The following is a 25,347-nucleotide window of genomic DNA, read 5'->3' as shown; positions in this document are numbered from 1 at the left end:
TCTTTAGAATCTCACAACTGCTGCTTAGAAAGCTGAGCTTGGCAAAAAAGAAGAAACAAGACCCTCTGTGCAGTGAATATCCATCACAGTGGATGGTGAAGATCCTTAATGTCAGAATGGTAAAGAATTCTATAGAAGGTATAGAATCTGGAGAAGTGATAGGAACAAGCTCCGAGGAAATAAACCCAATTCTGTTGGAAGTGTGCTTCTATCCTCTGAGAGATCATAAACCAGAATGGCCTCTTTTATGGTGTTAAACAATATGAAGTGTGGAAAAATGAAGCTAATTTCTTGTCAAATGTGCCTCCAAAAACAGAGTCCAACAACTTCATTTAATCAATATTATGTTCTAAAAGTGAAGACATATCCTCCCCAAATAAGGAATAGAGTTTTTTCTACACTTCAAAACTAAACCATTTCATTAAAATATTTAAAGAGAATAAAATAGTACAGAGCTCTTCGCATTTTTTGTATCATTTATATTATACCCGTTGCCTCGGAAATGCAGCCAGTAGAACCCTCCCATCCTGGACATTCTCTCCCACTTCGATAATTTAAAAAATGTTTGAAAACACAGACCACCAGGGTCAAGAACAACTTTTATCGTACTCTTGTGCGGTAAAAATGAAATCTTGATCCCAGAAATACCCTCGCCACATCCCTTCCATCTTAGTGACTCTCTGTTATGCATTTCAGCCATAGAACTACATCCTTCATTGCGTTATTGCCTAAACAGTGGACGTTTCAGGCCGAGACCTTCCGGACCGGGACTGGGACGGAAGGAGCAGGAGCCAGTTGAGTTCCTGCGTTTTGTGCGCGTCACTCACCGGATACTGTCGTTTAATTTTTGTATCGATACTTGGATTGTCACGTGACCATACAACCCCAGTAGGACAGATGACGTTTGTTCGTTGATGATGTAGATCAGCCCTGGCACATTTAAAGGGCAGCCCCAAGTGTTTATGGGGGCCCTGGTCACTGAATACCCAAGCAGCAATCTTCATTGGAGTCAATAGTTTCCCTCCTGTTTATAATATTTTTCCAAAACACCGTTTGAATTCGGCGCGCCTGGTAAGATTTAATGACCATTATCCCGGATTGGATTTTTGAATCCATTTGAAGTACGACCCACCCAAGCTGAGGCAGAAATTCAAGAGAGTTTGATTGATCTTCAGAGTGATGTAACTGCACGTCGTCAGTTCAGTCCGTTTCAAAAAGATTTTTGGATCAAGAGTGATCTGCCGAATAAATTTACAACACTGTGGGAGGAAAAACTTGAAGATTTTTTATTGTCTTTCCCTCAACATGTTTGGTTGAGAGCGGATTCTACAGGGTAGTTTCCTTGACAAAATCCAGGAACCGAATTGATATCGCAACAAGAGGTGACCTCCGACTGTCATTGTCTAATCGGGAGCCCGATATCATGAAACTTGCAGAAAAACACCAAGCTCAAGGATCGCATTAGGCCTGACAGATGTTTAATTTCATACAGTCTTATTAAAATTTTGTCCAGTATGTCGGAATATTCAAGTTTTCTTGGTGTTCAATAATAGATGATTTTCTGTCTATCTGGCCTGTTTGAAAAGGGAACCTGAGAAGAGCTCCTCTAAGGGGTTAAGAATCGAAAGCACTCTGCATGATTTATTGCGTTACGGGATTGCAAGGGTGCATTGAGACGTCAGCGTTGACGTCAGTCGGTGACACGTTGCGTGGGCGGGGCGACAGAGCCGGTGTGGGTGTGTGGCGGGGGGAAGCTCGGGTTCGGTGTGGCGGCGGTAATGTATCAGGTACCGGCACGGCTGTGCGCGACCTTATTCCAGCGGGATCTTCTGCAGCTCATGTCCGGTTCTTCCCCTGTGTTTCGGCGTAGGCTCCCGCTGCGGAAAACCGACTCTGCCGGGGGTGCCTCCGACACTGTGGTCCCCGAGGCGGCGGCGGGAGCGGCGGCTACAGGAGGTGGAGGGGCGGGAGTGTCCTTCACTGCGGCGGCTGGTGAGTCGTCGGGCTGGTTCGGGCACAACAACGGTGGGGCGGTGGTCGCGACGCGATTTATTCGGTGCTGGCTGGCGTTTGTGGGACAGCGATCACCGGGTGTGACAGATCGGGGCTGGGGGACAACTTGTAAGTGCTGTGAGACTGTGGGGAGTGTCTGCTTCTTGCGAGGGTGGCAGGAAGCCGTGGTCCTCATTCATTTCTGAACCGAAACGAGAGGCTGCCGCCTTGAGTGGAAACTGTTAGTCCGAGGCATGTGGAGTTTGGCATTTGGATATAAACCTTGTGATCTTGAAATACAGTATCTGGCGAATTTCCTGGTAATGTTGACGTAATATCAAACTACCGACACTTTTAGATCCAACTTTGCTCGTTTCCCTTCTGCGTAAAACGGGTTTTGATATGCCTGATGCATTCGATTTTCTCCAAAACTCCGATGAGGGGTGCTGAGCGTCCTACAAGTTTTCATAGGAGTTAGTTTCGGGGTCTCGGTGAGACCACAAATTCTTCAGCTTCTGGAGACAGAACTATAGATACTAAGAACTTGGAGCAACACAAAACCCTGGAAGAGTTCAGCGGGTAGGTGGCATCTATGGAGGGAAATGTTTCGGGTCCAAATATTTCATCTCGGTTGGGTGTCATCCCATAAAATCAGCTGTCTATTTCCCTCGAGATGTTACCTAGCCAGCCTCGTTCCTTCAGCGTTTATGTGTTGCTCGCAGTTTCTGGACAAGCTTCTATGCTTTCTCTTGTTTATTGCATGCTGCACTAGGAAATCTTTCTCCGTAGCCATTTACTAGTTTCCTCTAGTTGATCTCTGTTGGGTAGTGTACTTGGTCTGTACTTCAGGCCCATCCTTGTTTACAGGAAAAACTTGCAACATTTAGAGGAGGACCACAGAAGGTTGATGTGTTCTTTCCATTCCTAGATGTTTCTGGAAGTAGAAAATTTCTCCATTTTAATCTGACAATTCTTCAATGGCCTTATCACATCTAGTCCCATCATTAATAAAAGCCTCTATCTTTAATTCATCCACCAAGCCTCTGGCTGATTATTCTATCTCTCCCCCTCCCTTTGTTAATTCACCTTAGTTTTATTATTAATGTTGACTCCTTGTTACTGACCTTTATACTGAGGGAAATGTGCTTTCCCAACACTCTGTTTTGGCTTAAAATATTGTGTACAAATGTAAATCTGTGTTCTCTAGAAAACTGGTAAAGACTGAAATTTTCTGGTTCTGACGCATGTTTATTCTCCTCTGTTACCATGTTGTGTAATGTGCCGGGATTGTTCATGGATTTTTTGACAGAATAGTAGAAATAGTCATTGTGGATAATGGGATTTGATGTATCTGGTGGATTCTGGTTAATTGGGACACATGGTGACCAGTACCTTTTGGCTCAATTAAGTGGCTGCCCCTAATTAGCTGAAATTTCAATGAAATAGTTAAGTTATAAAAAATACAAAACAAACTACTGTTTAACTGAAGAACAATTTATATATTTAAATGAAATACAGAACAAATTAGAACTCCACCAATACTCTGGGGTACTATTAAAAATGTTTATTAGTTCCTAGTAGTTATCGATGGATGAGTTCATCTGCTGTGTTGAATTGACTGTAAATGAACAAAATCAGAGCAGACATCTAGTGCAGATTAATGGACTGCCTTCATACAATGCTTTTGATGATTGCATCCTCCAAATCTTTATCTTCATTGTAACACTAAAGATGATTGTAGATGCTTTCAAATTCTTCACAATTCCTAACTTGTTAAAGTAGTGAAATTATTTCATTTTCACTGCCAGCTGTTTCTGGCATCTCCATGACTGAATGCTTGAAACCAGAGTGAGCAAAACAGTTCGGAATTGTCTTGCTGCTTATTTCTTGCCAACTATCAGTGAACAAAATCACTCCGTTTTGAGCACGAACACATACAGCCATGTAAAACCAGTCACTCTAACCACAGTGTAGTGTATCGGTCACGCAAGTGTACGTGACTTTCACTAGGTAGAAACTGCTCACCAACAGTGTGCTGCCCCAATTAAGTGGCATATAGTCCCAAATAAACGAAGGAATCCCAGCTGTTTTCTCAATTAGTTTCTGTTCTTTAAGAGTTGTCCCAAATAAACAGCAGCCCGGATTAACCGATGGATTACTTTCTTATTTTATATTGGTGAATAGAGCTGGGAATAAACCACCAGGTTAATAAGTGTTTCCATCGCTTTGGAAGGGCAGTGGGACTGGTTCAGTTGCTTTTACATAGGCATGACAAGCCAAGTGGTATAACATTCTGTGATTAGTGTTGCTAGAGCATTGTCCAGCATTTTATGGTTGCAGCATGACCTTTGATCTTGTGTTCTAAGCTTTAGCAAAAAAAATAAAGAAATCCTATATACTTTCCTAACTAGCTGCTCATTCATCGACCTTCAGCCTTTGCTTCCTGCTGCTGAGTAAATTTAGGGCTCACTAGCTACTTCCCCTTGCTTTTCTGATCCATTAGTGATATTGGACTTTGCTAAAAATTTATGGCAGGGGTAACTAGTTCTGAGTAGAATAATTACTTTTGAAAAACCCAACTTTGTCAATAATATAGCCAGTTTGCTTGTATTATAAATCAAGAATGATTTGTTGACAATGGTAATGCATGTAATTAGTCGGTTTTTGGCTGATTTTTCTGTTTTGTCATGTAAACTGTTTCATTTTCCTGTCTTAATTATTCAAAAAAAACTACAGTGGATTCCAGTTAATTGGCACACATCCAACCAGTACATTTTGGCTCAATTAAGCGGCTGTCCCAATTAGCCGAAGTTTCATAGAAGTAGTTAAAAATATATAAAAAGACGAATTAGAATTTAACCGAGTAACAAATTATGTATTTAAATGAAATACGAAACAAATCAGAACGCTAACAGTACTATTATAGTACAATAAAACTGTAGTACCTAATAGTTATCAACAGAGGAACTGCCTTTGTACAATTCATTCTGTGAATGCATCCTACAAATAATCATTTTCATTGTAACATTGAAGATGATTGTTGACGGCTTCAGATTCTTTGTAGTTTCTAACTTGTAGTGAAATTGTTTCATTTTCACTCAGGTGTTCCTGGCATCTCCAAGACTGAATGCTTGAAACCGTAGAGAGCAGATCAGTTCAAATTGTCTTGCTGCTTATTTCTTGCCAACTATCAGTGACAAGAATCACTGCTTTTTGAACACAAACATAAGCAACTTACATGGAATGATAAGCTCTAATGTACCAATCATGTGGTCAGGGGGTAGAGGGTCTTCTATTCTAAACTTGGTGGGGGTAGGACTTGGATATGAAATGGCCTTACTTTCCAGGATTAAATTGCAATATGTTTTCATGTTATAGTCAAAAAGATGTAAACTTTACAAGGTGGGATTGACATGAAGTGTGTAGCCAATAATGCCCATCGACTCCACCTCCAGACAAAATGCTTGGAAGAAGCTCTTGTAATAATTGGCACTCTGTTTTAGCAGAATATCTCATGCAAACATCCCTGAACCTGGCACTAGCACTTGTTGGATTATATGATTAAGCAAGTGAGGATGTGACGGATAAATTTTAATTGATATTTGTGTTGATCTTCTAAACATATCTGTCCTTCTGAAGCCTGTTTTATGTCCAGATTCAAGTGATATTCTCCTATATCAGAATTCAGGTGCTTTAGGACTCTTGAGTGGGAGGAGGGGTGAGGAGAATGGGGAGAGTGAAGGTCTTAACACTTCCTCTAGAGAACATCAGTGTTTTCATTTACAAATACTTCTATGTTCCATCATGTCAGATTCTGCTCAGCCCTTTCCTTTTACAATTTCTTACTGATTTCATTAGGAGTAATTTATCAGTCCCCCCCTTCAAATTTTAGTAACCATGGTACTGAAGTAATTGATTCATCTGTGCACTCAGTGTTTCCTCAGATTTTGCCCAGTAGTACAACTTCCATTTGCAAAGAGTCTTTTAAGCATTCCTCATACTTTTAAATTCCTCTTGGCATTTTGGAAACTATGAGCTGGAGTAGAGCTTTCAGTTACATTGTTTTGCCTGTAGGTATGTAACTATTTGCTGCTATAACGTTACTCCTATCATGTTTGCATTCATTGTGTGACAGCTAGCATGCACAGGTTGAAGTTAGAGCATGGAATGGGAAAAGAAAGCAGAGAGTTTGTTTGCTCCATTCTTCAGTCTGTGGGTTATAATGTCTATTCTCACATGACAAAATGTGGTTGCTTTTTCTACTGAACTATGTACGAGGACACTTCTAATGTGGGAGTTGCTTCCTATTACATCTCTTGTACAACCTTTGTTTGGATTGCTAAACCCTCAGCTCCAAAGGCTGAAGAGGTTAATGCTTCAGAGAATCAGGATACAAGAACAAGTATAAGCTCTAGACACTAGCGTTCAGTTGTTGATTTTGATTCACTCATCTGAAGGTAAAGATTTTCTTTTGACTGAAAAGTGATGGAAAAATTGTATTGTGCTGTTATTAGAATGTAAATAAGGCTGTTTGTGTAATGCAGGTTATAACATACATATCAATAAAAGATTTTCATAATAACTTTAAATTGTAACTAAATGTCAATTTTAAAACTGTAAGCCTTGTGGTCAGTGCTGATTTGGCAGCATTGGAACATCTCTACTTACCCCATGCATAGAAGTCTTGATGCTAAATTGAGAGCAGAGGGTACTAAGTTCATGATAATTATGTTGTACAGATTATTTAACTAACTCAATTTCATCACTGCAATCTTTTTGTGGTAACTTTCTTGGCATCATTATATGAGCAAGTTAGCCTACAGGTTACAGTGAAAATGTTTATTAGTATTAGACATTCTTATACCAATTATCAAAGATAATTAAATGTTGGTACCCTACTTCACAAAGTAGATTTGACTTGAATATTATTTTGCCAGAGCCTAGTTAGAATGGACTTCAAGTTAGATTTCTTATTTTTTCAACATGACATCACAGAATACTAGTAACAGGAAGTTCTACCTATGGGTGCATTTGATTGCTTAATATACATGCTATATTCATTTGCAAGCTAGTTTTCCATACACATGACTTATTGAAATAAATCAGCTGCTGTAACAAGACAAATATAGCATATGTTGTATGTTCATCATTTGAATGTGGATTGGTTTAGAATATCTATATTCCTCGTTCAATATGTTTTGGCTCTATTTCTAGGTAGCTGTGGAAAACTGGTCTCCTTTCATAGTAAAATATATGTGTGCCTACTGGATATGGTGGGCTAAAGAACCTGCTTCCACACTGTGTGACTGACTTGTGCATTTAAATCAGCCGATGTGTGCTGTACTGGCAAAGAGCTGAGTTATTACATAAGAATTACAAGGTTGAACACTTATAGAGTCATACAATCTCTGTGACTCATTATTTCATGGTATCCAGTGATCAGGATCACAGCCATTCTAGCAGCATGCAATTATTTCAACATCTTAAATTTGGATGAGTAAGAGAATATGCTGTTAACATTTAAATTAAGATGATAATGAATTTTTGCATGTTAAGAAACTATTATGAATCCTTTGGACTTTGCTTTTTAATTTCAAGTCGCATAGAGCTGGTTCTGTCCCCTTCCTCCATATAATCTGGGATATTTCTATGGCTGTTAGACCTCAAATAACAAAAGACAGGAGGGTGGTTATTGGGGAGAATAACTATAAAATAAGCATTTTGTGATTGTTCCAGCAAGCTTTTATTAAGAGAAATTTGTGCAGTTTAGGCCCAAAATTCACTGGCTGTCATGGAAATTCTTTTCAAATAGACGCCATAAAAGGGCTTGCTGTTGGCTGAAAGAAAACAAATGTAAAATGAATTGCTTGGTCCGAATTTTGCCCTGTGTTCTGTCTCATGCAGCAATGTCAATGATTGCTCTTAATTTCAAACAATCATGTTTGACAAATTGAAAATGAGGGGCAATTCTGGAATTGTGCAGAAATATTTCTACAAGTGTAATTTTATTGTATTAATTGTGAAAGTGTTTTGTATACAGGCAGTTCCAGGGTTGTAAGGATTGAGTTCCTGAAAATTGTCTAAGTTGTCCTTTTTCATAAGTCAAGAAAGTTTGTTTTTATAGTAAATATAACGCATCACATTACACTGTCTCAGGTTTACAGGTGCAGGTCATCTATACATGTGTTCAAACAAGCTTCCCGAATATTAAATTCAAAGGTCCACCATGCTTGTTATTCCCCATTCTGGCCTCTTACCTTTTCTCACCTTCCCCTGGTGTCTCTGCTTCATCCTTTTCTCCTACAGTCCACACTCTTGTCAGATTCTTTCTTCTCCAGCCCTTTACCTCTCCCACCCACCTGGCTTCATCTATCACCTTCTGGCCCTCCCCTCCCCCCACTATTTTGCTGGCATCTTCCCCCTCCTTTTCAGTCCTGAAGAAGGGTTTTTGCCCGAAGCATCAACTGTGTATTGATTTCCCTTGACGCTGCCTGACCTGCTGAGTTCCTCCATCATTTTGTGTGTGTTACTCTGGATTTCCAGCATTTTCAGAATCATAAGAGTTTACAATTCTAGGTTGTCTTACTGTTCATTACTTGCCAACTTCCAGTAGTTAAAAAATCTGTTTTTTGAACACAAACAATGCTATTTATAAACTGTTCTGTCTAAGCACAGTGTAGTGTCTAATAGCCACACAACTGATACTAGTTGACAATTGTGTGAACTGTTTGAAACCGTCTCCTATTCCAAATAAGCGGCATAGTGTCCCAAATAAACAATGAGAATCCCAGCTATTTTCTCAATTAGTTTTTGTTCTTTAAGAGTTGTCCTAAGTAAGCAGCTGCCCCAATTAACTGGATGATCCAATTAACCAGAATCCATTTTGTTACATGGGGTAAATGGAGTACTAAACTGTAAGGGCAAAAATGTACACACAGTTTCTTCAACTATTGGAGTGCCACATTCTCTATGGGGAAGGATGTAAAACTCTAATGATAAACCAAGTATTTGGCAACTCTTAGCATTTCAGTGGTGCAATTAAGTGAATTGTGTATATATTTCGTGCTGCTTTAAACATGCATTTCCATAGAATATCAACATTTCTTTCACCAGCTCTAGACCCCATAGTGTGCTGTTTGTAATAATGATTTATTTCATGCATGAAGGTTTCAAAGTAATGATGCTTGAAATATTTTTTGCTAATTTCATTGGGATAGGTGTTAACTTTTTGAAATATGTGCCTGTTCTAATTAATACAATTTGTTTAAATAGATGTTATGTTCAGTTAGCTGGTTTCCATCAAATTCAAAATGCCATAGGTCCCTCAGTGGCCGCATATGTTGGTTGGGTTGTTAAGAATGCATATGGTGTGTTGGCCTTTATTAGTCAGGTGATTGAGCTCAGAAGGCTCTATAAAACCCTGGGTTGACTGCACTTGGAATATTGTGTTCAGTTTTGATCACTTCATTATCAGAGGGATGGGGAAGCTTTAGAGAGGGTGCAGAGGAGGTTTGCCAGGACACTGCCAGGATTAGGGAGTATGTCTCATGAGGATGGGTTGAACAAGCACGTGCTTTTCTCTCTCGAGTGGCGGAGGATGAGAGGTGTATGAGATAGAGGCATAGAATGAGTGGATAGCCATAGGCTTTTTCCCAGGACAGATATGGCTATTACAAAGGGGCATAATCTTAAGGTGATTGGACAAAAGTATAGAAGGGAAGCCAGGGGTAAGGTTTATACACAAATTGGTGAGTGTGTGGAATACCCAGCAGGGATGGTAGTAGAGGCTGTTACATTAAGAGCATTTAAGTAACTCTTAGGCATATGAATGATAGAAAAAGGGCTATGTAAGTAGGAAGAGTTAGATTGATCTTAGAGTAGGTTAAAAGGTTGGCACAGTGAATAATTCTGTGTTCTATAAATACGTGCATTGCATCACTTTTGTAGTGGTTTAATGGAATAGCAGTAATTTTGTTCATCCTGGTGAGCGTTGAGAGGATGGAGTTGCAAAAGGAAGGGTGGAGTTTAAAACTACCAGTGGAGGCCCTGGTTTTCTTTGTCATGCATTGTGATAAGATTGGAATTACTGCCATAATACTCAGCAGGTAATAAGTAATTAATAAAAGGTAAACACGTCACTAAATATGTTGGTCACTGAATAGGTATGCCTTAAATTGTCCAAATTGCTTGACTCAGTGTCCCTGTCTTTCCTTGGAATTATTAACCTTCCCTGCTTTTGTGTTATGACCTTCAGTCCAGTTGTAGGTAATGTCATGTCCAAAACCCAAACTTTGTGCTCTGGAAATATTTACATACTGACTCGGAGATTCTGTTTTGTTTGTTGGAGTGAGTATCCAGCCTTTCTGTGGGTCTCTCTTTCTGCAAAATAAATCACCACTAGATGGAGTAGTACCACTGATTGTGTCCTTTTAGAATTTGTCCTTGAAGCTAAATCTCCAGATGTGGAGGGTGCCTTTCACCTTCAATCATTGTGTTTTTCTTTTTTTTCAATAGACCATATAATCTTCTGTCTTTGCTGATGTAGCTTTGCATTCGGCCATTAACGTAATGGCCTTAATCTTAAAATTAAGGGAGCTGGAGTAGATGTGAGGGCAAAGCATTCTCTGATATCATTGTTGAAGTGATTAAATGATAAGATGAGCAATAAGCCTGTTGATCACATTTTGCAATTTAGATGATTTCCTTTTCAGATTACTTGAATGTGAAGTAGCTTCCGTTATGGAACTTTATTAATGTTTCAAGAATAAGTTGTCTTTCAGTTACATGCAACAGGAAATCAAATGATGGTAATGAAATTTAATAGTTTATATGAACAAGATCCTTTACATCTGTATTTCTGGGTTATGTAATGTGAAAGCAACTTACTGTGTTGAACTTATACTGCCTATTAGCTGTGTTTGTTGCACTCAGCAATCTCTACCCCATTATTCCAAAACATACTGGTGGCAGTCTTGCAGTAAATGTGTAGTGGTTCTGAAAAAATGGTGGTATTTCAATAAACACCCATGTTAGTCCTGTTTATTCTCCCTCCCATCTTTAGCAGCTTATGTAAGATCCAGATATCAGAGGCTGGTTCACCTTTGTTGTTTTCTAAGTTGCCCCTTCCATGTGGAAAAATGGGAGAAAAAAAGCAAATGTTGGCTCTGAGTTGCATGTAGTGACTTAACGAAGCTCGAAAAGCATCCTGTGCTTTGAGGAAACACAACAAAATCATTGAGAACAAAACTAGTCTGTTTAGGCATAACTCTCCTGCAAAGCTGAAAATCAGAAGTCGAAAATTACATTCTGTGTTCAATTTCAAAGTCAAATGCTAAGATTTTCATGGCTTAAAAATAATGCCATTTAAATTATGTTACCATATGAATTTGGAGACATTAAGTTTTCAAAGTGCAGCTTAAACAAAAACAAAATGCCTGAAGAGGGAAGAACATGGATGTTTAAAACTATCAAGTGTTATCTTTTTGAAAAAGCAATAGTTGGGTACAGTATTGAAGGATCCTGCTCACAGCTGCAGTAATTGAAAGAATGTTGTGAACCAGCAAACACCCATTAATGCAAGAGAGTGGAAAACCTGGTAAAGACTTGTTTGAATTATGGAAGTATTCAGAGGATTAAGAAACTCTATCTTATCATTCCTGTGTTACAAGAATAATCTAACACTTCAGTGTGTGAAAGTACTCTATTAAATGTCAGGGAGGTTTCCTGACAGGGATGCTGATTTGTATTTGTAAACTGGTTTCCCTTCGATTCATTTTGTTAGAGTTGCAGAGTAGTACAACACAGAAGCAGGCCCTTTGACCCAACTGGTCCATACGAGTCCAGTTGCCTGTGTTCAGCCCATCATCCTTAGCCATTCCCCACCATCCAAATATCTCTTGAGTATTGCAGTTGTACCTGGCCTCTCATTCCACATACTCGATACTCTCTGTGTGAAGCTAGCTCTCAGATCTCTTTTAAATCTCTCCCCTCTTTTATCTGTATCCTCTTGTTTTGGACTCACCAACCTTGGAGAAGAGATTGATTGACCTCCTTATCCACACCCCTCTTAATTTTATAACCTTCTATGCGGTCGCCTTTCATTCTCCTCTGCTCCAAGGAATAAAGTTAGTGTGATTAACCTATAACTGACTCGTGCTGTCTAATCCAGACAGCATCCTGGTAAACCCCATCTGGTTCGAGTACAACCTGTCCCTATTGCTTCTGCCCCAGAAGAGACCCCAATGATCCAAGAACATGAGCCCCTCACCCCTGAACCAGCTCTTCAGACACTCATTCATCTGGCATAACTTTCTATTCCTGTAGTCACTAGCACTGGGAGTAATCTGGATATCACTACTGTCATGGTCCTGCATTTTAATGATTTGCTGCTCCTCTGTGAAGTCTCTTCGAGGGATGCCTACCCTGAGCATTTAAATCTTCTCTTCAGGAGTTTAGTGAGACCCTCTCACTGCTCCCCCTCTGATATCTACTGCCCTCCAAACTCATCAAACATGTTCTGATTTTCTGTAGGATGTCATTCCTTGTTCTGCCTATGTCATTTCTATTAATATGTACAACAACCTTTGGCTGTCCCTTTTGAGAAATTTCTGTAGCCACTCGGACATTCTTGACTCTGACACTCAGTAGGCAACACTGCATCCTGGCATCTCTTCTGCAGCTGCGGAATCTCTTGTACATCCGTCTAACTATCAAGTCTCCTATTCTCTGTCTGAATTTCCCCTCCTGTGCTGAGGCTCTTAGCCATCCCCAGTGTCACTGAGCTGGCTGCTGATGCTTTGCCCTGTTGAGTCAACCTTCCCCTCCTCCACCCACAAATATCCAAAGAAGAATACTTGTTCTGAGGGGAATCTCTCTGAAACCTCTGCCTTGGGTGCAACCACCAGAGCAAAAGTCTCAAGATGTAAAATTAACAGATTCCCAGATGACCCTAAGTATGTACAACTGCAGCTTCAGTTCCCTGACCTGGTGTGTCAAAACCAGCAGCTAAGTGCTCTTCCCAGGAATGTAGTCACTAGGGAACCTATACGGTCCCTAACTTCCCATATCCTGTCTACACTGAATCAAGGACCAAGGATCAACAACTAAATAAAACCTTCTCACTGAAGCCCTTTTTATGAGTTACTCTCATTCCCCAGACTAACTTTACCTCTTCACACCAAACCTTCCCACTCTAACACTGGTCCATTCACACAATGGCCTCTCCACTTCACATTAACTTTTTTTTATTGGCTGCTGTCAATTAGCTAATTGGCCAATCAGTTCTTAACAAATGTGCCTCTCTTAGTGACCTCTCTAGCAAGTCCCAAGACCTAACTAACCCTTTTAAACACTTGCTGCAAGTCCTGTCTCCTCATTAGTGAAACTGGTTACTAATTTCTCTGCTAACAGGAGCGTTTCCTATTCTCTTGCACCCCCCCCCCCCCCCCCCAAAGCTGGCACTGCCAGGGATGGTGCTAAAGGCAGATACATTAGGAACATTTAATGTATGATAGAAAAGTATGGAGCAGAATGAGGGGGAAGGGTTAAATTGATCTCGGACTAGAGTAAATGGTTGGCACAGCAATGTGGGCTGAAAGGCCTAAACTGTGCTGTGATGCTCTTTATACCTATTTTCTGATTGTTTGGCTTCCCGATAAAGAAAAAACACCAGCAAGAACTGCTACCCTCTTTAAAAAAAAGACCAATTTGTCAATTTCTTCTGCATTCTTCTTTCTGATAATGTGACCAGGACAGTACAATGTTCAAGGCACATTTATTATCCAAGTATGTTATGTATATATTATTATCTAGACCACCTGAGACTGGTTTCATTGCAGGTATTTACAGGAAGAAGTAAAATAGAATTTCACAAGCTGTACATTGACTGGCAAACACCAATGTGCAAAAGAAGATAAACTGTGAATAAAACTGTTTCTGAAAACACAAGTTGTGAAGAGGTCTTGAAAGTGAGTCTGTCGGTTGTAGAATCAGTTCAGAACAGTGGTAAATTTAGGTTCCTATGTCATTTCAGGAGCCTGTTAGTTGTAGAGTAATAACTATTTCTGAAACTAGTGGTGTGGGACTTCCTACCTAACGGTAATAGTGAAACAAAGGGATGTGGAGATGGTCTTTGATGTTGGATGCTACATTCTTTTGGCAGTGCTCCACGGACCCCTCAGTTGATGGGCAGTGTCCATGTCGTAAAAAGGGTTGGCTGTATCCACCAGTTTCTGTAGCCTTTCATGCTCCTGGGCATTGTTCTTTCCATACCATACTGCGATGAAACCAGTTAAGATAATCTCCACTGTTCATCTGTAGAAGTTTGTTAAAGTTTTTCATATGCCAAATCTACCAGAGCTCTCGGAAAGCAGAGGTGCTGTTATGCCACCTTTATGATGACATTTGCGCGCTATTCCCAATACTGATCCTCTGATACATTCACACCAGGGAATTTAAAACTACTGACCCTCTCCATCTCCATTCCCCTAATGAAGAATGGCTCATTGATCTCTGGCTTCTTCCTGCAGTCGATAATCATTTTTATTTTTGCTGACGTTGAGTGAGTTTGTTGGCGTGGCACCGTTCAACCAGATTTTCAGTCGTCGTCCTGTGTGCCAATTTGTCACCACATTGATTTGGCCAGTAACAATTATGTTCTCAGTAAACTTAGAAACAGGTTAGGAGCTGTACCTAGACACACAGTCATCAGTATAAAGTGAGCAGAGCAGGGGGTTAAGCACACAGCGCTGATGTACTGACGGTGAGTGTGGATAGGATGTCATTGCCAATGTGTACTAACTGGTGTCTGCCAGTGAGGAAATCAACGATCCAGTTACAAAGGGAAGCCCAGGTCCTGGAGCTTAACAATGAGTTCCAAGGGGCTGGTAGTGATGAATGATGAGCTGTAGTTAATGAAGAACATTCTGATATATGCATATTCATTGTCCAGGCGTCCCAGGGCTGAGTGAAGAGCCAAAGAAATGGTACCTGCTGTTGTCCTTTGATGGTAGGCAAATTGGAACAGATCCAGGTCACTTCTCAGGCAGGAGTTGATATGCTCATTGCCAACCTCCTGAAGCACTTCTTCATGGACTTTATGGTGATTTGGTGACTTGCATAGTTATAGTTTGACTTTTTTGCTTTTATCCTTAATGTCTGAACCAATAAAAGAAATTCTTGTCTTTCTGAAATCTTCCTGCCTAGATAACCTTAGTGATTTGAGGGCCAGAATTTAAGGGGTCCTTCTGTTTTAAGTTTCTCTAATGTATGTTTATTTTGTATTTTCTTACCTTATTTATTCTCCTTGAATGTATTGAATTGTACTGACGTTAAAATTTTCTTCCTCACCTTCAAAATTTTTTAATCATAGCTCTCAGGTAAATGTACATCCTAGCATTAATGTACATAATAACAAATTAACTAGTCCCTCAATCTTTTTCCAATAACTTTCTCACACAGTTAAATCGACTCACTGTAATAACACATTCTATTCTTTTAACCTTTCTAAATGATATCACTTGGAAGTCTTCACGATTACTTTTCCTAAAATCAAATTATAATAGGTAATACATATTGGAGGAAAATAAAGTCAGGCTCACACTGACTGATGGGTTCCACCATTTCCAATTATTGCCCAAATTTCCACACACACCATAGCATTAATTTTGTTCCCTTCAGTTTTGTATTGAGGTGTGACATTCTATATGAGTGAGTTTTTCTAGCAACTCTTCTATGATCCTTTATAATGGACTTCTAGAAACACGTTTTCTTTATTGCATGGGTCATTTCAAAACGTTCTTTTGTCCTTTATCAACACATACACTTATGGATATTTATTAATAAAATTAAGAGCCTGTATCCATAAACACCATATGCCAAGAACAGTCGTGATGAAGGGTCTCAGCCCAAAATGTCGATTGTTTATTCTCTCCATAGATGTTGCCTGACCTGCTGAATTCTTCTAGCATTCTGTGGGTGTTGCTCTGGATTCCAGCATCTATGGAATCTCTTGTATTCCTGTATGAATTACTGGATTAAGCTGCTCCCCATTCAGAATCTAGCTGAGAATTAACTTTTAACATGAAAGTAAGAGATTTGGCATGGTGCTGTTTCTCTGTGAAGGACTTAGAATTATTGCAAAAATGTTGTAAGGGATTTGGACTTTTATATTCGCATGTTAAAATCTGAATCTGTTAACTTCTTGTTATCTTCGGGGAGTTTGCTCGATCATATCACAGCTCAGTTCCACAACATTTCAGCTGAGCAATCTGTCAGCATAGCTCTCTGCCGAGATTGTGGAGAAGTGGGTTTTTAACACTCCCACCTCCATTTTCAGATTTTTCTCCATTTGCTGGAAATGTTTTGATATTCCTTTGCTGGTTTGGTGTTAGTGTTGAACTATTGCATAGAATAGGACTGACTGCAATAAACCTGTCGGACTAAATGTCAAGCATATGAAAACACAAACTCTTGCTCTGACTCTCCAGGTGCTAAATTGCTTTGTCTACCATGCTTGGTTTTTAGCAACTAAATAAAGAAGGATTACCGTTTTGGGGGGGGGGGGGGGGGGAGTCAGCAATCCTCAGTAATGGATTGCCCAAAGAAGTATTCAAGCCTCTATTCCTTTCAAAACACAATGTCTATAACAGTTGAGAAATTATACCGTCCTGCTGGGGTGTTACTCCTACCACAATAATCTTAAGGGTCTATTCCAGACATTTAGGAGGATGGACCTAACAGCAGTGACTGAATTTTGGGAGTTCAGTCAGTAAATGCAATACTTAAGTACATTCACAGAACTGAGTGCATCCCTAAAGAGGAAAGTGGTTTTGAAATTAGAATGGATTCTTTGCATTGTTTACTTTTCTTTCTTAATCCCTCTGGAGACTGGTACCCTGGGTATCTTCAGAAACAGAAATCAGACTGGATGAATTTGCTGCATCATTCAGTACGATGCTACAGTATGTAATCAATTGAATCATAACCTGATGCCATTATTATCTTTGTTAAAGACAGACAGTGGTGAGATTTAGACAGTCCTTTCGTTCCCCTTTGTGTGATTCACTATACAAGAGAAGCAAAATACAGTGCTGTCTTTGTGTTTGAAGTAGCTCCTTAAATTGACTTACAGTCGGCCCTCCTTATCCATGGGGGATTGGCTCTGGGACCCCCCCCCCCCCCCGCAGTTACCCAAAAACATGGATGCTCAAGTCGGTGGACTTTAGGACCCGGCGGAGCTCTGAAGCTTATTTAACCTGACTCTGTGTGGTAGAGTTTAGGACGCAGTGCAGCTCGGGACCCGCTGTCTGCAGTGTTTTTGTTCCGGAAAACAATCACAATTGAAAATAAAGTGTAAATAATAAAGCAATCGGAAAAGGATGAAACACCATCGGGCATTGGAAAAGCATTGGGTGGGCTACAGCTGGTCAACAATCGGAACAATTCTAAAGGATAAATTGAGAATAATGGATCATGTGAAGGCCTTGCCCCGATGAAAGCTCCAACTATTACTAAACAACACAGTGGTTTAATTATTGAAATACATATATTTCTTGTGTTCTATATGCATAGAGAGATAAAATATATACTATATACTAAGACAAACGTTTGTCTAATTGACGCTGAATAATACTGGATGTGCCTGTTCCAACTTAGAGAACTTCTGTTTTTGTATTTTGATTCCCAATCCGCAGTAACCCACGCACATCGTCCCGTGTACTTTAAATCATCTCTAGATTACTTATAATACCTAATACAATGTAAATGCTATGTAAATAGTTGTTATACTGTATTGTTTAGGGAATAATGACAAGAAAAAAAGTCCATACGTGCTCAAGCAACAAGAAGTGCTGGAGAGAGAACTTCCGGGTTTTCCTGATCCACGGTTGTTTGAATCTGCACATGCATTATCCCAGAACCCGCAGATAAGGATGAGCTGACTGTATTTCCTCCCTGGACAATAGTTACATTTCAAAGAGAGAAAATGCCAGAGTAGCAACAGTTGAACAGCTGTTAGGTCATTTGCTACAGTTGACCTTGATGTCCATTGGCAAGGGGGAGGAAACTTATCCCGTTTGTGTTCTTCCTTGTACGTGTGTTGTTGAACAGTGATATAACCTGTCTTGACTCTGGAGCCCATTTAACACTAACACGTTAAAAATGTCTGCTTAAATAAAGTGAGTTGCCAAAAAGGAATCAGTATCTTCAGCAGAGAAAACTCCTTTCGTCTCTGAAATCATTTGGTCTCTTTGAAAATAAAAGTAAATGCAAAATTTATAAAACCATAAAAAATGCCAGCAATGATCACCCATGTGGTCCCTTGAACCTGAGTGTGCTGTACAATAAAATCATTGTCATGAGTCCTAATGAAGGATCTCTGCTAGAAACGTCAACTGTTTACTCCTTTCCATAGATGCTGCCTGGCCTGCTGAGTTCCTGCAGCATTTTGGGTGTATTGCTTTGGATTTCCAGCATCTGCAGGCTTCCTTACGTTAGTGAATACTGATTGGTGTTTTTCGCTCCTTTCTCTCACTGTCTTTTCCTCCACAATAGTAAAACAGAAGAGATTAGATGTGTCAGGTGTATAACGTGTCATTTTCTTTCCTCCTCCTCTAGTGTGTTCAATGGGAACCAGTGCCACCAGATTATACAGTACTCTGGCTCCAACTATAACTGATAATGGAATTCCACAGACACAGGAGGAGTATGCAGTAGAGACCAACTTGGAACCAGTTGATCCAACAGACCCAAATGACATCCTCAAAGAATGTCAGCGGATCCTTGAAAACCGACCACCCAGACTAAAGCGGGATTTTCTCCACCTCAGGAAAAGTAGCCAAGCTGGTGACTGTCGTCCAATCAAGGTCCTTCAGTGGAACATTCTAGCACAAGGTCTGTACTATGGAAAATAATTTTATAATGGTGATGTTTTTGGAGAGAAAGTGAACTCTAGCTGTCTTTAATTTCCTGGAATAACTGGTTGGGTAGTATACTAACTCTACATGGGCTGGAAATACAGATGAGAACTTTTTTGCTCTTCCCCACCTGCTCACCAAATGATTAATTCTTTAAGATCAAGCCCACTGGGCCATTCTGCATGTCTAAGCCAAAACAATGGGCTAAATGAAAGTGCTAAAGTTGAGATTGATCTTAACTTTACTGCATTATAAGTTGATTGCAACACACACAAAATGCTGGAGGAACTCAGCAGGCCTGGCAGCATCTATAGAAACAAGTAACAGTTGATGTTTCGGGCTGAGACCCTTCATCAGGATTTGTGAGTCCTGACGAAGGATCTCAGCCAGAAATGTCGACTATTTGCTCTTTTCTATAGATGCTGCCTGGCCTGCTGAGTTTCTGCAGCATTTTACGTGTGTTGCTTTGGATTTCCAGCATCTGCACGTTTTCTTGTGTTAGTGTTTACTGATTAATGTTTTCTGCTCCTTTCTCTCACTGACTGTCTTTTCCTCCCACAATAATAAAGTTGTGGGCTGGTGCTTGACACTTTGCAACATTTGTCAAATACCAACTGCTCTTTAATCATGAGTGCCATGGTAGTGTAGTGGGTAGTGCGACATTATTACAGGTCGGGCCATTGAAGTTTGGAGTTCAATTCTGACATTCTCTGTAAGGAGTCTATGCCCTCCCTGTGGAATGTGTGGTTTTTCCCCACAGTCCAAATACATACCGGTCAGTAGGTTAATTAATTGGTCAATTTAAATTGTCCCGTGATTAGAACAATTTAATCCTAAAATGGGGGGGTTGCACCAGGTGTTGTTGGGCAGCACAGCTCGAACGGCTAGAAAGGCCTGTTCGTGCTGTATCTTAAAATAAATTCTGACTTCTGGTCATATTATATCCCATTTTATAAAAATATTGGCATTGAAAATTGAATTGTGCCTTTTCAAGTATTTTTTTTACTGTTTTTTTTTAAAGGAGGACATGTGGGTGGAAGTAGGCTTACAATATGTTTAGTTGCAGCCAACATGACAAATGAGGCATGTTGCTTATATTTATAAGATGTCCCTATCTTGTACAAGAATGAGTGAATCATTTTTAGTGGAAAGTGTCCTCACTATATCATTAACGAGAGAAAATCTGCAGATGCTGGAAATTCCAAGGCAACACACACAAAATGCTGGAGGAACTCAGCAGGGCAGGCAGCATCTATAGAAATGAATAAACAGTTGAAGTTTCGGGCTGAGACTCTTCATTAGGACTGGGGAAGAAAAGATGAGGTCAGAGTAATAAGGTGGGAGGAAGGGGAGGAAGAAGAACTAGTTGATAGGTGAAACCAGTAGGTGGGATGAAGATAAAGAGCTTGGAAGTTGATTGGTGAAAGAGGTAAAGGGCTGAAGGAGAGAGAATCTGATAGGAGAGGGTAGAAGACCATGGAAGAAAGGGAAAGAAGAGGAGCACCAGAGGGGTAAGGGGATGGTGGGAGGTTAAGGAAAAAGGTGAGAGAAAAAATGGGAATGAGAACATCGATTTCTTGAATTTACAGCTAATTTCCCTTTTCCATTCCTGTTCCCTCCTGTGTCATTCAAACATATCTCCATATTGTATACAAATTTTAAGTTTTTGTTTCAGTTCAGTAGAAAATCTTGTTTGAGACACAATCTGCATAGAATGCCCCTCTTGTTAAATACACTGTCATATTTTTTCAAACATAGTACCAGTCTCCTGCCTCAAAGACCTACCCATATTCACAACATTTTGGCAGTACATTGCCCAAATGGGACTCGATTTGTGTATGGCATTTTTCTTCCTGTGCTGACTTTGATGTTCAACAATGAAATGTAAAGAACATATTTACTATTTACTGATATACTGTATTTTGACTTGTATTCTTCTAATTCTCTTGCAGCTCTTGGAGAATGGAAGGATAACTTTATCAAATGTCCAAGAGAAGCTTTGAAGTGGTCAGAGCGTAAGTACCTTATCCTGGAGGAGATTCTGACCTACCACCCAGATATCCTGTGCCTGCAAGAAGTAGATCATTACTTTGACACCTTCCAGCCAGTTCTCAGTGGGTTAGGCTATCATTCGACCTTCTTTCCCAAACCATTTTCTCCTTGTTTGGCTGTTGAGCATAACAATGGACCAGATGGATGTGCTTTGTTTTTTCTTCGGGAAAGGTTTGAATTGATCAACACTGTCACGTTAAGACTGGTGGCCAAGATGTTGCAGACCAATCAAGTAGCCATTATACAGACACTCCGGTGTATAGAAACAGGCAGAATGTTTTGCGTTGCAGTTACACATCTCAAAGCTTGCAGTGGCTGGGAGCGGTTTCGTACATCGCAAGGCTGTGACCTACTTCAGAAACTAGAAAACATAACGGGGGCTGGTATTCCCCTTATTGTGTGTGGAGACTTCAATGCAGAACCCACTGAGGACGTTTACAAACAATTTACGAAGTCCAAACTCAATCTGAACAGTGCCTATAAGCTCTTGAGTGAAGATGGGCAATCAGAACCTCCCTTCACCACGTGGAAAATACGACCCTCTGGTGAGAGCTGCCTTACACTGGATTACATTTGGTATTCCCAACATGCATTTGCTGTGAATAGATTACTTAATTTGCCCACTGAGGAACAGATCGGCCCTAATCGTTTACCATCATTTCATTACCCTTCTGATCATTTGTCGCTTGTTTGTGAATTTAGTTTTCTTGATCAACTTGATGACTCGTTTCAGTCTGTTGCTGGAAGTGATAATAAAGTTTAATCAGTTGAAGATTTATTGAATGTTGCGCCTCACCCATTATTCATGTCCGCACACCCAATCTCTGTTGAGTTGTTGATTTTGTGGTATTCCAACAGGCGCCTCTTTCAGGCCAGGATTTTAATGAGAATACTGCACTATCTCAGGTACAACTAGTTACAAACCTTGATTAAAGTACCAGTGAAGTTTCTGAAGTTCCATTTCTTTAAAACAATGCATTATATTAATCTTGTAGTTTGTCTTAATTTATTGTCGGTAACCCTTGGTTACCATTTTGTTTGTGCAATAAAAACATGGCTAGCTTTGTTGCTTAACACAATTTTTCTGACCTAACTGCACTTCTTCACTGCTGACACTGTGACTGCGAAGGAGGCACATTTACCACGTTAATAATTCTCTACATTTTAGTTGAGTGCAGCCACACACACTGCATCATGAACTATGATTAACTGCAATGTGATCAAGATAATGATGCTGCATTTAGATTTGTTGTCACATACTGTATAATTTCAATTCTTGAAGTACTAAAGGTTATTTGGTTCATGTAGCTTCAAGAAAAACAAAAGTTTGGCTTACTGCCATAAATTCAACTGTAGCTGGAGAATGGTTATGCTAGGGATCAGAACAGGCTTCAATGGCACAGTAACCACTGGTAGAGCTTCTGTCTCTGCTCCGGAGATCTGGACTCAGACCCGACCTCCGGTGCTGTCTGTGTGATGTTTGCACATTACTCCGTGAAGGAGTGTGTTTTCATTTGGGTGCCTTGATTTCTATCCACCCAACACCCCCCCCCCCCCTCCCCACCACCACCACCACCATCACCATCAGACCAGTCATGTATCACATTGGCTAATTAATTGTCCTTAGTGACGGTAGAATCTGAGGTGAGTAGATGTGTGGTTAGAATAAAGGAAGTATTATAGGATTGATGTAAATAGCTGAGCCAAATGGGCTGTTCAAAGTAAATTTATTATCGAAGTATGTATATGTTGCCAAATTACAACCCTGAGATTTGTATTCTTAAAAATACTCAGAAAATTCAAGAAAATAGTAGAATCAATGCAGACTGCACCCAATAGGATGGACAAACAACAATAAAACAACAAACTGCAAATACAAAAGAAAAAATAGTATAAATAAATCAGAAATAAGTATTGAGGACATGAGATGAACAGTCCTTGAAAGTGAGTAGATAAGCTGTGGGAATAGTTCAGTGATGGGAAAAATGAAGTGAAGTTAACCCCAGTGATTCAAGAGACTGATGGTTGAGTGGTAATAATTGTTCCTGGACCTGGTGGCGTGAGTCCTAAGGCTCTGTACCTTCCTGATTGCAGCAGCAAGAAGAGAGCATGTCCTGGGTGGTGGGGTCTTTGATAATGGGTGCCACTTTCCTGTAACAGCATTTTGAGTAGATGTGCTCAAAGGTGGGAAAAGTTTTACCTGTGATGGACCAGACAGCATCCACTACTTTTCATAGGATTTTCCATCAAGGGCATTGGTGTTTCCATACCAAGCTGTGATGCAACCAGTCAATATACTCTGCACATACATCTATAGACATTTGTCAATGTTTTAGATGTCATGCTAAATCTTCGTAAATTTCTAAGGAAGTGGAGGTGCTGCCATGCTTCATGATTGCACCAACATGCTAGGCCCAGGATAGATCCTCTGAAGTAATAACTCCAAGGAATAAAAGGTACTGACCCTTGATGAGGACTGAGTTTCCCCCTCCTGCAGTCAATAATCAGTGTCTTTGTCTTCCTGACATTGAGTTAGAGGTTGTTGTGGCACACTCAGCCAGATTTTCAATCTTCCTTTTCTATGGTGATTCATCACCACCCTTGATTCGGCCAACAACTGTGGTGTCATCAGCAAACTTGTATGTGGTGTTGGAGCTGTGCTTAGCCTCACAATCATAAGTATAAAACAAGTAGAGCGGGGTGCTAATTAGACAGCTATGGTGTTGCCGATCTGAAGTGAGGGAATTGAGGATACATTTGCACAAGCACTTATTTAGGCCAAGGTCTTAAAGCTTGTTGATTAGAGGGGAGATAGTGTTGAATGCTGAGCTGTAGTCGATAAAGAATATACTAATGTATGCATGTTTGCTGTCCAGGTGTTCCAGGATTGAGTGAAGAGCCAATGAAACGGCATCTGCTGTGGACCTGTTGGGCTGGTTGGCAAGGTTTGAGACAGGTTACCACATTCTTCTTGGGCACTGGTATAAGTGAAGCCTGCCTGAAGCAGCTGGGTATTAAGGATATTGGTGAACACACCAGCCTGCTGATCAGCACAGATCTTTAGTATTCCATTTGGGCTGGATGCTTTCCATGGGGTCATGTTCTTGAAGGATGTTCTCAAGTCAGCCTCGGATATTGAAGTCACAGGGTCATCGTGGGCTGTGGGAGTTTGTGAAGGTTCCTCCATGTTTTGAAGGTCAAAGTGTGCATAGATGACATTGAACCTATCTAGAAGCTGTGTTGTTTGGTTTCACATTGTAAGAGGTGATAGCATTCAAGCCCTGCCACAGCTGTCAAGCATCCTTCAGTGATTCAAGTTTGGTCCAGAATTGCCACTTTGCCTTTAGCTTGGCTTTCCAGAGATCATACATGAGCCTCTTGTAGTTTTCTTGGTAGCTGATCTGGCCCTTAGCAGATTGCAGATCTCGAAGTTCATCCAGAGCTTCTGGTTGGGGAAGACTCTGAATAATTTAGTAGGGATATACTTGTCTACACCTATTTTTATGAAGTTATGACAACCGTGGTGTATTCATTCAGATCCTCCGAGTCCTTGAGCACTGGCCCAGTCCACCGACTGGAGCAATCCTATAGCTGCTCCTCTGCCTCCTGCAACCACCTCTGTTGCCCTTAACTTTTGCTGTTTAGCCTCTGCCTGCATGCAGTAGGAGAGGGACAGCCAATGATCTGATTTCCCAAAATGTGCTCTGGGTATGGAAAGGTAAGCATTCCTTATCGTAGTATAGCAGTAGTTTAGTACGTTGGGACCATTGGGTTGCAGGTTTATATGCTGATGACAAACCTAATTAATGCTGAATGAATATTTGTGTGTTGTGAAGAGAACTGGAAATGATTTGATGCATTTTACAGCCTGGTATTTGGTTTGTTTTTACCATTTTGTCCAAAGTTACAGAATGGAATGTATAAATATTGTACTATTTGAGAATCTTTGAATTAGATTATTCAGGGATAATAAGTCTGAAAATCTGCACTCAAAGCTAAATTACTTTGAATATATTCTAAGTTAAATGAAGATATTTATTTTTATTGTCAAAGCCAATAATTATGTAGAGCTATGCATGAGACATTAAAGATGCTATTCTGGAACTTTTAATCATTAGTTGGCTTCTTTCAAACATACTCTGCACAGAAGCTATCAGTCACTTTTTCTACATTGTCAGATGTTGATCAGGTTCAATAATAGGACCTATACGTTTTAGTTTCGAGCTGGTAATTAATCAAAGGGTTGTATTTTCAAAGTGTCATTGAAATAAATCAGAAATAATCGTATTAATGAATGCAATGTTTGGTTTCAGTTTTCTTCATCTTAACACACTTCATTGCATTCAAAGAATGGCACTGGTGGTACATTAATATAATTAATATCCTTCAT

At 40.1% G+C, this 25,347-nt stretch overlaps 1 protein-coding gene across 9 annotated transcripts; it reads left to right on the top strand.

The window, feature by feature from the left end:
- The first annotated feature begins 860 nt into the window (after positions 1–860).
- On the top strand, positions 861–25,068 carry LOC132391689 (nocturnin-like). 9 transcript variants are annotated; one of them, XM_059965213.1, is made up of 4 exons: positions 1,693–1,992; positions 18,607–18,882; positions 20,858–20,920; positions 23,834–25,068. In XM_059965213.1, exons 1-4 carry the CDS (start codon positions 1,779–1,781, stop codon positions 24,019–24,021), a joined length of 741 nt encoding a protein of 246 aa, XP_059821196.1. In that variant the 5' UTR covers positions 1,693–1,778; the 3' UTR covers positions 24,022–25,068. The 9 variants fall into 9 exon arrangements, 8 of the variants coding, with proteins under 8 accessions (XP_059821194.1, XP_059821191.1, XP_059821196.1 ...); XR_009511311.1 differs by having other exon boundaries at positions 1,694–1,992; positions 20,858–21,863; positions 23,834–23,969; XM_059965206.1 differs by having other exon boundaries at positions 1,694–1,992; positions 20,858–21,502.
- The last annotated feature ends 279 nt before the right edge of the window (positions 25,069–25,347 follow it).

Source organism: Hypanus sabinus, chromosome 3 (genome assembly GCF_030144855.1).
Source record: "Hypanus sabinus isolate sHypSab1 chromosome 3, sHypSab1.hap1, whole genome shotgun sequence".
Classification (NCBI taxonomy): Eukaryota; Metazoa; Chordata; class Chondrichthyes; order Myliobatiformes; family Dasyatidae; genus Hypanus; species Hypanus sabinus.
Note: the sequence above shows the minus strand (reverse complement) of the source record. Positions and strands in the feature narration are given on the sequence as shown.

Bases quoted from the DNA above. Each gene is read 5' to 3' on its own strand.
- LOC132391689 (XM_059965205.1), top strand. From the start codon at position 1,779: ATGTATCAGGTACCGGCACGGCTGTGCGCGACCTTATTCCAGCGGGAT. The intron at 1,993-18,606 runs GTGAGTCGTCGG...CTCCTCCTCTAG, and splicing joins GTCCTTCACTGCGGCGGCTG to TGTGTTCAATGGGAACCAGT. The intron at 18,883-20,857 runs GTCTGTACTATG...ATTCTCTTGCAG, and splicing joins GTGGAACATTCTAGCACAAG to CTCTTGGAGAATGGAAGGAT.